Source organism: Rutilus rutilus, assembly GCF_951802725.1.
Source record: "Rutilus rutilus genome assembly, chromosome: 3".
NCBI lineage: Eukaryota > Metazoa > Chordata > Actinopteri > Cypriniformes > Leuciscidae > Rutilus > Rutilus rutilus.
In genome coordinates this window covers 31,823,599-31,836,459 of record NC_140211.1, presented here as the reverse complement: position 1 = coordinate 31,836,459, position 12,861 = coordinate 31,823,599, and the positions used below count along the sequence as shown (strand labels likewise).

At 37.2% G+C, this 12,861-nt stretch overlaps 1 protein-coding gene across 1 annotated transcript in view; it reads left to right on the top strand.

The window, feature by feature from the left end:
• The window catches only part of cdh16 (cadherin 16, KSP-cadherin), a 45,328-nt gene that overhangs the window by 1,409 nt on the left and 31,058 nt on the right, over positions 1–12,861 (top strand). Inside the window, exons 4-7 of the mRNA XM_084405907.1 lie at positions 4,238–4,372; positions 4,817–4,946; positions 5,986–6,144; positions 7,889–8,085. Coding sequence (XP_084262033.1) covers positions 4,238–4,372; positions 4,817–4,946; positions 5,986–6,144; positions 7,889–8,085 — 621 coding nt within the window. The remainder of the gene's footprint in view (positions 1–4,237; positions 4,373–4,816; positions 4,947–5,985; positions 6,145–7,888; positions 8,086–12,861) is intronic.

The window sequence follows — 12,861 nt, the reverse complement described above, 5'->3', positions numbered from 1 at the left end:
GAGGGGTTTTTTGCACTTAATACAGGATGATATAGGTTGCCAATCTGTCTAGCAATGGTTTTGTTGACTAGGCTGATGAAAAGGGCATTGCAGTAATCAAGATGGGAAATTATGAAGGCAAGTGGCAAGTAGAATGTCAGACTCTCTCATTCTCATATTACATATGGTGTGGAGGTGTGCCATTTTGCAGTCCAGACCAAATAAGTGATGTAATCTTCAAGTGTGAGAAGATGTACTGTAACACCAAGGTTCTGAACATTTTACTTTGTTAAAAATTGTAATAAGCAGTTCTGACAGACTAAGCAACATATTGTCAGATCAGGGGCCTCATTTATAAAGCTTGCGTACGCACAAAACGGGGCTGAAAACATGCGTACGCCAGTTCCTGCGCAAAAGGTGGGATTTATAAAGAAAAACTTGACGGGAAAATTTGCGCACCTGCACGCAAACTCTGACCCATGCGTACGCACATTTTGGAGATGGAGCACTTTGGCCACACCGATGGTGAGCTGGAGTTAAATGTATTTTTGGTCACTTTTATACAGAAAATCTAAAGAAAATTAAACAGAAAGATTATACAAATACAATTTCAATCACCAAGCCTGTCACTTGAAGCAAATATCCATTCCTTCTTAAATGTCCGCGGCAGCGAGCACTTTGGGCCGTTCAGTGAAACTGACGCAAATAACAGTTTAAATAAATAAAATACTTCTGATATAAACATTTATATTAAATATGCCATTCAAATTAATGGAGTTAAACACTTAAACATGAAATCATTACTGAAGTTACAACATTTTTTTAAATTCAATCATTAGAAATATTTGTTGTGGATGCGATTGTTTTTGAACACTTTTCCTGTGGCGTGCTTTAATGTTTTAACCACAGAGATAATTGCTTATCATGATAATACCAGATTGTCTGAGAAAATAGTTTCGTGCAAATAATGCCCAAGGCCTATCTGTTTCCATTAAAAATATAAATCAATTAAAATACAATTCGGCTAGTGGAAAAGATTGAGAAAAACTTTCTCTGAAATGTATTTTACACTATTTGATTTATGTAGGCTATTCAAAAACAAGGCAAGGATAGACAACTACTTGATTTGTATTAATGTAATGTTTCTTGTACCGTTTATATCATTTGCATATGATTATTCATCCACGTGATAACGTTTAAGTTATCACGTGGATGAATAATCATATGCAAATGATATGTAGATGAGGATCTGCATAGTAAAACTAGGCGTTGTAAGCTCCATATATGGTTATTTCGGGTGGAGACGCATGTACGCACAATCTTCCGCTGACTGGGATTTATAAAGTGAATTCTGCGCAGGTTCTGGCGTACGCACGGTTTTATAAGTCTGAATATTTTTTTGCGTACGCCATTTTTGGCTTTTGTGCGTACGTACACTTTTAGTAAGGTTCCTACGCACAGTTTTATAAATGAGGCCCCTGGTGACTAAAATACCACAAAGATTACTGAGTGAAAGAAATTGTCCTGCGTGTTATTTATAGACTGGATTTAGTTGGTTAAACTGGACTGTCCTTGTGCTGTGTTCAGAATGACTAAAGAGTTCTGGGAATGTATTGATGACTGCTTCTAAGAGCAATGTAGAGAAAGGACTGAAAAAGCAGAGAATTGAACATGCCATTCAATAAATCCTACATCCCACTCCTCAGAACACTCAGAACTCAAGGTGTAATTATGAGCAGGCATTCACGCAACAACCAGTCATCACCAAACTAAATATGGAGCTCCTGTACAATGCTTTACTTCAAGCCTTGTGTCAGAAATCTTTACCAGATGTCGTTTAGTAATAGCCCAGTTGCTCTCCAAAAAGCTTTTTGCTTAGACACTGTAATTGGCTGCATTTCTGAAGGACTGTTTGGGTCCTTTTCCTTCTTGCTCACCATTTTCTGAATTTGACGGCATGGCATGCTATCAAAACAGTCTCTGTGCATTTTCCAAATCAAGTATAATGGCCTACATGTGAGTGGGTGGATAATTACCCACACCCTGTGTGATCACTGAAGGCAGGATGATGGCTACAGAATATTTGTTTAGGCTTTAAAAATAAGTGACAAATGAGGGCTGACGCATTGATGTATTTTATTTTTATTTTATTTAGCTCTCACAGAAGTGAGAATTGATCCCAGATAGAATTGATACATTTTTTGCTAGCTTTTTTTTTAACAGTCAATCAAAACAAGCAAGCATGGGTTTAAAAGACTGTTCCCTGGATATCCTGTGCAGGTGCGTAAGCTGCATATCAGATTGAACAGACAGGGGGAAAGGCGAGCTACAATGTGCCACACGAGTCATGCTGTGTGCAATTAGCGCTTCAATCAATCTTTACCTTTCCCAAATAAACACTCACTGGCATGCTATTCTAAATAAGCAGGGCAAGCATGGAAAAACGCTATTCAGAGTTACATTCCAGGAACCAAACCAAAGAATTAAAATTCACTGCATGGGAATTATTGGTATGACACGGGCTATTCTGGTTTGTGTGCTATTTAAATGGATGGAATAAGACATGTGATCACACTGTACCTAGCATTGGATGTGCCATTGAACACAAAGCATTTACAATGTGTAGCCTCATGCTCAGCTTAATTCAGAATATCCGTGCGAATTGGTGTCAACCACTGAGTCACATACCTGCTGTCAACAGCAGCTGCCATGTTTGTTCACACTCACAGAAATTTAGAGAAGGGGTGGTCAGCCAAACATCAGTCTCACTGACCGCTCCAACTGCACTACCAGTATGGTTTTTAATGTGCCCTTCAAATGGGGTTGGAATTTCATAATTATTAGTTTCGAGCTCATGAATGTCCAAGTTGTATTTACAAGTGGGAAACTCTGAATTCTAGATAATACATGAGTTGACAAGTTGTGACGCTGGAAGGAGCATGTCAACTTGAAACACTGATAGATCAGATTGAGAGATCAGCAGTGTTGGGTTAAGTTACTTTTTAAAAGTAATGCATTACAATATTTTGTTACTAAAAAAGTAACTAATTGTGTTACTTAGTTACTTTTTATGGAAAGTCATGTTAAGTTACTTTTATGTTACTTTTTCTCACCTGGGCTGGACTTGATTGTTGATTGGACTTGATTGAAAATCTAAAGTTCTATTTTTGGCATAAGTAAATGCCCTTTCACACCAAAAGTGAAATCATTGTAAAAACTTTGTTAGACATTTAGTTTTGATACTATTATAAATACATTATAGATTTGGAAAAAAAATCATCTTTTTGAGTGTTTATGTTCACAAACTATCTTGTTTTGTTTAAACTACTTCTGTGTTAATTTTACAACTTGAATGTGTGACTTAATTGTAAAAATCGAACAAGAAGATACGTAAAACGTTTTATGCGTTTTGGCCGTTCGTTTACACAACAACGACCTTTTAAGTGCCGGAAAACGCAAACTTTTGAAAACGGTTTCAAAGTGCAAGTTTTTGAAAACGGCCTCCGTAAACAACAAAAACGCGAATCTCTGAAGACGATGATGTCGTGCATATGCGTATTACGTGTTCAGTCTCTAGTGTTTCATCGCCATCTAATGGCCTGGCTGCAGAATACAGGGTTTTTAGTCGTTTTCGCGGATCCTTGTGAATGGGGATCGTTTTGAAAAGGGTGTCGTCTGTACGCGGAAAACTCAAAGGAAAAACTCGTTATCGTGTAAACGTACCCTGTCTGATAAAGCTTTCTTTGCTTGCATTCCGTGTATAATCTATTAACTATTTGAAAAAAAAAATATTTATATATATTCATGCTGCTAAGAAGACAAGATGTCACCTACACACTGCAAAGTTTCAGGAGTGACAACTGCACAAATGACCCCAAAGCAAAGCAGTTTTCATGTGATTCTTCTATAAAATAAATGATGTGGCTGAGCGTATTAGACCGGGAAAAAGCCCAAGGTGGAATGGGCAGGGTTTGTGCGATTTGAATGCAGATATGATGACTAGATAGCATTTAGATTACACTGAAATCATATCCCCAACTCTCTCGATATCAAGCAGATGCCTGTAACAAAAGCTTTTACACTTGTTTTTCAGTGCATTTTAATGTCAAGTGTGAACTGAGCCAGTACTCACTAGAGCCTCATACTGTACATAATGATGTTGTTTGTTTGTTTTTTTACAAATAAATAGCGCACTAGTAGCCTACAGTTTCCCATTATAGATAAGTTTTTATATATTTACCATATTTTGATATTTCAGTTGCTGGATCTCCCCCTGACCTATTCTGATCTGACTGTGAGTGGTGATGATGAAGGGATTTTTGGGGTGGAGTCAGGCTTCCTGTATGCCCTTAAACCTCTGGACAGAGAGAAGCAGCCATCCTACTCCTTGCAGGTGCAGAATCATAAAGAACATTTAAAAATCATTCAATAAGTAATGTTCCTTTGTCTTTGACTTATATTTAATGTCATTTTTTCAAGATACATTGAAGATATCAGGATAACCTTACATATATATCAATTCCATTTCAAGAAGATTTGTTTTTTTAACATTCATTGTTACAGAAGTTCTTTGTAAAATGCATAAGTTACTTTGAGATGCATGTCAATTCGGCATTGACTACTACACAGCTTCTTGGATCACGAATGTTAAAATTAAACCTATGTCACTCAGATCATTTGATACAAATTTTAGTAAAAATCAATGTTCAGTACATCTGGAGGCAACCCAAAATAACAAATGCTGAAGAAAATTGCTGGCCAATGAAACGTGAAGCATAAAGGTTTGAGCTATTATAATACATTTTATAAGTGTTTTGAATTGAGTGTTTTTTCCCAGGTGTCCTTCACAAAGTCCATGAACACTCAGAGCTTTACTGTCGAAGTGTGCGTCATCGATAAGAACGACAACGTGCCGGTGTTCTTGGTTGAGAGCATGAGAGGCAGCGTGCAGCTGGGGCTTCTCAAAGGTGGGTGGGCAGTGCTCAGCAGGCCTGCATCAGAGAACTTCATTTGCTTGATGCTTATCCTAATTGCCTTGACTTTTTCTTAAATTATAGGCGTGTGATGCTAAATGAGATAAACTGTTAGTTTGAATGTCCCACATTTCCGTCACCACACCATAAATTAGAGTAGCATAGTAGCGCAGTTAGAAAAAGCTTATTGTGCCATAGTTGAATGACACTGTAGCTTTTTTTCCTTTCACTTTCTATAAGACACATGAAGAGCATTTTATGTCTGTTAGACATGCAGACAAGCTGTTTTACCTGTACACCATCACTGATAATAGTTGAAATGTGTGAATTGAATTTCGTAATTTTCTCAGAAACGCTTGTTTGCTTGTAGAGATGAGAGTGAATAACAAGAATGATTACTCATCTCATCTTTAAGAACATCAGAAAAGGGAGACTCATGTACTCTGACCTCAGAGGCTTCATGCTGAGGAAGAAAATTAATTGAAGAACAAACGAACAAACTGATTCACCGTTTTTTATCAGTGCAGTGAAGTCATCCTCTTGAATACGCATTGGCAATTATTTGAATATAGAACATCAATAATGACCTGTGTTGAATGTCAGGCTAGTTGTGAGATTGTAAGATGTTTCACAATCACTTGATTGCAATCAAACATTAAGAATAGAACAATTACAGAAATGTAAATCTATTCCGGTTTCAACCAAATTAAGCTCTATACACAGCTGTTAATAATGATTTTGACTAATACCCCATTTAGTAAAAAACTGTGAATTATTTTCTGTGGTAATCAACGACTTTGCTTTGAGAGATTTTACCTTATGGCCAATCCAATTCCTCCCTCTTCTCCATGTCATTTTCGCTCTCCTTTCACAGTTAATAAAATGGGCAAAAATATAATTGTGAAAAAACGAACTTTCCGTTCTGTTAATATGCAAATAACCACCATTTGCTCATCAATCTAAAGGTGTCAGTTCATGTAGATTGTGATAAATAATTCTGATGTGTGTCTGTGTGTACGTGTCATTGTCACAGGAATCCCGTTCATGCAGGTGGAAGCGCTGGACAGAGACGACCGAAACACCGCCCACGCGGACCTGCGCTTCAGTCTTCTGGACCAGATACCACGCATCCCTGCCAGCCACATGTTCTCCATTGATTCTATCACCGGAGAAGTGTCTCTTACAGAGGATGGTAAAAAAAAAACTACTGATGCTTCTCTGTGACTAAGATTAGGATAAATTGAATGAATAGTCTGATTGATATATTCGGTAAAGAATAAGTCAGTGCCTGTCCTAATCACAATACCATTGCATTGACCAGTCAAATCTTGAAAAGGCATAGAATAATACCTCTTTCCTTGTTTTTTGGACTAGTGCACTCATGCTTTTTTAAGCGTCTTGGTGTAAACTGCCTTCCTCATCTGTCACTCCTCTCAGCCCAATTCCACCATGACATCAGCTAATAACTTTCGCTCAGCCAGTCCAACACGCTCTGCTAATTGCATTGTTAACTCGGCTGTTAACAACATTGTTTTTTGGGGTTTTTTTTAAACACGGCCACTATTTGAATGAGTCATCAAGACCCCATCCATATCAGGTCAGCTCAGACGATTCTGGTTCAAATGCAATGAGAGCAGCCTGGCATTAGCTCAGAGAGAGGGATAAAAACAGAGGCTTAATACGCTCTCAGTTTGTACACTGTGTTTTTATGTGGCTGTGCAGACAATAGATGGTTTTGCAATGTAGGTCTTTACTGCTGCATTTGATTTGCTCCCAGAGTGAAATACCTTGTGTTAACAATACATTAGATACATTAGATTATTTTGTGGAGTACATTAGATTAGATACACTACATTACTTTGTGGAGTAATCTAATGTTCTTACTAGTTAGGTTGATTTTGTCCAATTAACAAAATATTTATTTGATTTACACTACCGTCTTTTAAAAGTTTAGGGTAAGATTTTATATTTAGCAGGGATGCATTAAGTTGATCTAAAGTGTTTGAGTGAAAATTTGAAATTTAAAAGAGTGAAATTTACGTTATTGCATAAGATTTCTATTTAAAATAAGTGCTATGTATATTTCTATTCAAAGAATCCTGAAAAGCATTGATAATAATAAGAAATGTTTCTTGAGCACCAAATCAGCATATTAAAAGGATTTCTAAAGAACTGGAGTAATGATGCTGAAAATTCAGCTTTGCCACCACAGGGATAAATTACATATTGAAATAGAAAACAGTAATTTTCAATTGTAATAATATTTCACAATATTACTGTTTTACTGTATAAACAGTAGCATAACCTTGTGGTCTTGGTGAGCAAGAGACTTTTATCAACATTTAAAAATCTTTAGAATGGTAGAGTAAATAAAATCAATTCTATCATGGCAACTTTCAGTTTTGCATGGTAATGGATATGACAATGTTAATGTATTTGGTCTTGGCAGAATATATATCTGCTACACTGCTGCTGCTACTGCCAATACATACACAGACACGTTGCTGTGAGCATGTAAGACATACTGCTGTATAAAAAATAACATGAAATTACCCATAGCAGATCTATACAGGTGGAGCTGGGGAAAGTGGAAGGTTTCAGTGGAACTCTAAAAAGCGCTGTTTGAAACTGTTACAGAAATCTCTAACGAACTATTTTAAATTTGAGCAGCAAGCTCATTGGCTGCAGATGCAACAGGAACCAATCAGCTTGTGTCGTGTAGTTGGTGTAATTGTCAGCAGGTTCAGTGAAGGACCCATCAGCCTGCGCCATCTAGAGTAACATGATAGAATTGTATTTAATTTAGATTTTACATACAGTATAAGATACTTACAATAAATAGTTTCCCTTTTTAGCTGTTGTTGGTGTTATGGGGATCTTTTTATATCAGCCGTTTGTGTTTTTTTTTTTGTTCTTAAATGTGTCTATCTGTCCAGGTGCCTCAACGCTAGATCCAGAGATGTGTGGCCGCTACAAGCTCTCGGTGATGGTGCAGGACATGGCCGGCAAGGCCAACGCTTTCTTCTCGACTGGAACTGTGTTGGTGGAGGTGACTGGGAATGCGTGGGCCTCACCTGATCCAGTGAGATTGCAGGAGAATCTGCCTGGACCATATCCCATCCCAATTTCACAGGTAAGATGAAAGCAGAGGGTTCTAGGCGCTGGCGGCATGAGATAGATATCATGTGTGTATATATTATAGGTGAGTATGTTATATTGCGTTCAAAGGGAAGTGTGGCAGCATCCCTCAATTGCACATGGCTTTCATCATGACATGACCTTTTGCTTCTGATTTTATAATATTAATCATGACTCACTGCCATCTTAACATACAGTCTGAAACACCTGGTATCGTGATAGTTGATATGGGCCGTCTACTTACAGTACGACCTCTTAGCACTTATCTTTAGTTTACTTTACATTTAACTCCACAGCAAAGGTTAAATCTAGCTTGACAATTAACGTGTAACATCAGAAAATGCTTGAATACAGTCAGCGAAATCAGAGTACAATTGTGCTATGTGAAGTGGAAAATATGTAAGTTGTGTTTGCAGAATAATATTTATTACCATCACAAGTTGTTTGTGGGTTTGTGGCAAAAGATCCTCCTCTCTCTCCTTTATGGATGCCTCCTACACACACACCAACACATTTCCACCCACTTAAATTTCTGGATCACAAAAATGCTTTTCTTTCCCAGCCTGGGCTACTCAAGGGGTACTAAAGTAGCGTGGAAAGGTTTTGATGTTATTGTTTACAAGAAATAGTATTTTAAGGAAAGAACACATATCAAAGTGAGTAACATTTGTTGCAGAATATATGTGCTCCTTTGTAGTTTTTTTTCCCCTCATCTGCCGGCTCCTCCCAGTTGTAGTCTGTTCTGACTCCTCGTCCTCCTCGAGAGCCCCCTCCCTATCTCCTCTGCTGAACTTTATTTAGTTATGGCATGAGGACGCATCCAGGGGGGTGGGTTTGGCTTGGTGTCACTTTAATTGTGTTTTGGTATGGTTCTCTTTTGTTCCTGTTTGCCTGTGTTCCCGATCCTTGTTTGTTTTCTGATTATTACACACCTGTCTATAGTTCTGTTGATTAGCCTCCTGATGTATTTAAGACCTTAATTCTCCTGAGTGCTTTGTCTTGCGTTAACATTGTGTTCCTATTAGAAATATCATGAGAACCGATACTTGGGTACCAAGTCGATATGAACATTTGAAAATCCTGACGATACTTGTTTTTCTACAGTACCGTAAGTAACGATGGTACTGAACATTTATGCACTATAGCATGTAAGTTGAACCCAAACAGATTATCAGAGCAAATCAGTAATTTTCAATTGTATCCACATTGAGCTACACGGTACAATACAAGACTTTAGCTCACCTCGTTTTATATCATGGCAATTTATAAATAAAAGCGATTTTGAACTATAAAGTACTTGCGCACTCTCTGAGCGACGGTCTTCAGTCGCTGCACCCTCAACCATAGCGCACACTCATAGCTGCCTTTCGCCAGTGTCAGATTGTTGCGGCTTATTTCACATAAACGTTCAAATACACACACAGAGTTATGTCCAAATGCCCATCTTGGTGAATATTCGCGTCGGTTATGTGAATGTGAACAGCATATTGTCTCCGTCGATTAGGTCTTAGTGACAGCAGCCTTTAAAGGGGTCCTATTATGCCCTTTTACGAAGTCTTGATTTTGTTTTTGGGGTGTACTAGAATATGTTTTCATGCTTGATTGTTAAAAAAAATCATTATTTTTCACATATTTTACATTATTACAGCTCCTCTCTCCCCAGTATGGTTGAGCGCGTCGTTTTCAGTGAAGCCCCTCCTTCCGAAATACGAAATGTGCTGTAATTGGTTAGCTGGCCCAGTGTGTTGTGATTGGCACCGAAATGTCCCACCCCTTTATAACTGCAAGCTCTACTCAGATGTAAATATTAATGATTAGTGTCAATTTCAAACCAATTCAAGCCCGATTCAGACCCTGACAATGTTAACGAACAAGAGGATTGTGCTGAACAGACTTCAAGTATGGCTTTCACGGGACATTTTCTTACAGATACGTTGTTATCCACCATTTAATCATATTTGTCGGAAAACTATGGTAATCCAAACAGTAATCGATCACAAAATCATGGATAATTTTCCTAAGGGGTGGTGAGCAGTCTGACGAAAGCAAGAGCTTGCAAAAGCTAAAGTAAACACTATATCAATACTGTAATGTTAGTTAGCGGGCTAGCGGAGGCAAAGCTTTGCCCTTCGTTTACATCATAGCTATCAAAGCAACTACAAAAAGCTTATAATTGGAACTGTTAATAGAAAACCCAACTACAAATAATAAGACATGCAAGTTGTGATCCATAAACAACAGATTGTCCCGACAAAATGGGAATGGCTACGTCTTTCAGGAGAAGCTTTTGTGCGTATAGCCTGCATTGTTCTTTCCTCTGAAAGAGACACAGCACACAGACAAATGTAGAGGTTATAATGTTCAGGAACAGTGTCAGCCTTAGGACAAACTTTTTCTGGGGTGTAAAAAACAGCGGCAACAACTCAGGGTTTATGTAAATTTTAGGCTTCTTCCACGGGAAGAAGCTTGTTGTATTCCCTACCAGCTGTTTGTTGTAGTCCTTAAAAAGCGATTTCTGTGAAATAAAATATCTCCCTTTGCATTGAACTTTAAGTCTCGTATCTTTGCAGACGTTGTTTATGCTCAAACAGCAACATTACACACTAACTAAAGTTAAAAAAGTGAAATCATGATCAAGGACCCCTTTAAATTCTGCTACTGTCTACTATTGTATAATTAATGATAATCAAACAACAAAAGAAAAACTTTAATAAGGAGTAATCTATATTTTACTTACACAGTTTTGACTATGCAGAGTTATTTTATATTTAATTCTTCAATTTCTGTGGTATTTTTACTTGAATGCCATGTTAGACCTAACTGAAAAAATATACAGCATTGTTTAATTTGTATCTTTATTCTAATGTGTTTATTCATTCTTGTTTTATTACTGACTATTGCAAAAAATTACCTCATAAATACACAAATACATTAAGTGAGCTAACATTTTTAATTACAATTGTAATTTCTTTAAAAAAATATGTATAAAAATAGTGGTATCGGTACCAACTACTAGATATTTGGTCTCGTGACATCCCTAGTTCCTATGTGTAGTGTTTTATGGTTCCTGTTTATTAAAAAGTATTTCTCTTTCTCTCTGGATAAAAGTGAATTTTCAAAGTTTTTAAATAAAAAAAGATTATTGGAGGACATTTTAATAGAAAATACTATTTCAGTCACTACTATTTCATATTTAATTCCAAGAGTTACTTGGCATTTCTTTGTGATTATTTGTGAAAATTTCTTGCAATTTCTGAGTGAATATTGTTTTAAAGTTCGGAGCTACAAATGACAGAAATGGTGAGACACACTGGTTTATATTATAGTACTGGTTTTGATGTATGCGATAGAATTTTAACAAATACCTTTTTATATTAATACAATAATATAGTATCGACATTGCATTGTATTATATTTTTGTTAATTTACACAAAATAACTCTTGATGTAAGGGAGTCAGATAAGGAACAATAAGACGTGTGCTATGTGAGCTGGATCTGTCTGGATTTTTTTATTTCTTTTTTTTAATGGGAAAAGCCTTTTCCCACCCACTCATGTGTGCTGTGATGTGCATGTGGGTGGCTGGAGTTACACTGGTTATGAAACAGATTAGTGGTCATGAAGGACTCAGACTCTGTGTGTCTCTCATAGCAACACTGCAGTACAGTACTCCTCATTTCATCCTTCTCAATTCTTCTATTTTTAAAATGGTATAGATATAAACCTAAAAAAAATTGTATCTCAATCCTCTTAACTCCATGTGTTCCTACAAAACACTTTTGGTATTTCAGATAAAGAGCTTTATTCGATCATAATGCTTAGTGGATGACTTGAGCTTAGGATGTCAGCTTTGTTTGTTTGCTCTCACTCAAATCCACCAAGTACAGGGGTGCCACAATTCAGAAGAGCAGCTAAATTCAGCAGCTGCCCATTCTTTATCCCCATTTAGCTGATGCCACAATAGTTTTATATTTTTTTTTTATCAAATGGACCCTAGATGACAAATCACTGCTCAAGAGTCACAATTTGCTTGTGAATGAGTGTGTATTAGACTGATGGGGTGACAGCAGAAGCATTTTAAATTGCCATGTTTAAATCAAGTCTGTGGACGTTGTCATGATGAAGATTCAGGCTGAAAATGTCAACATTGTCCCTGTAAATCTGTGATCCGTGCACTCCATAGTTTATTTTACAAGATGCTGGTGTGCTTTTATTAAAACTTGGCATGCTTAATTTTCTACATGCTCTTGGATTTCACTGCGCTACATTTTAATAAAGTTCTAAACACAAGTTCAGGAGAAGCCTGATCAATCCGTCTTGTCCACATCCACAAGCGTCTGTAAGGAACCGCCTACTCATATCTAGTTAGGGGCCTTATTGCAAGGTTCGATCCCTTTCCAATTTAATTTATTAATATTTTGTTGTGAAATTGCTTTTCCTTTGTGAGCTACACAGACGTATTTGATCGTTGTGGCAAATTTTTTGAAGACGCTGCTTCATGTTGAATGAAGTAAAACTCCTCTAGAGACTTTTCTTTTCCTTTCCGTTCTTTTCCTTTATTGAAAACAGTGGCACTCATGGGCAAGACGCTGAACAGGCAGTGAGATGTGGATGACTAGGTGATACAGCCAAAGATGTAGCTCATGTTTACTAAGAAAAAAACACTATATAAATCACTGTGTGAACCTTTCCTAACACTTTCTTTTAGATTTGAAACATACAGAAGCCCTAAAGGTGCATTCACACTTAAGATGTGGCCACATTTACCGCTG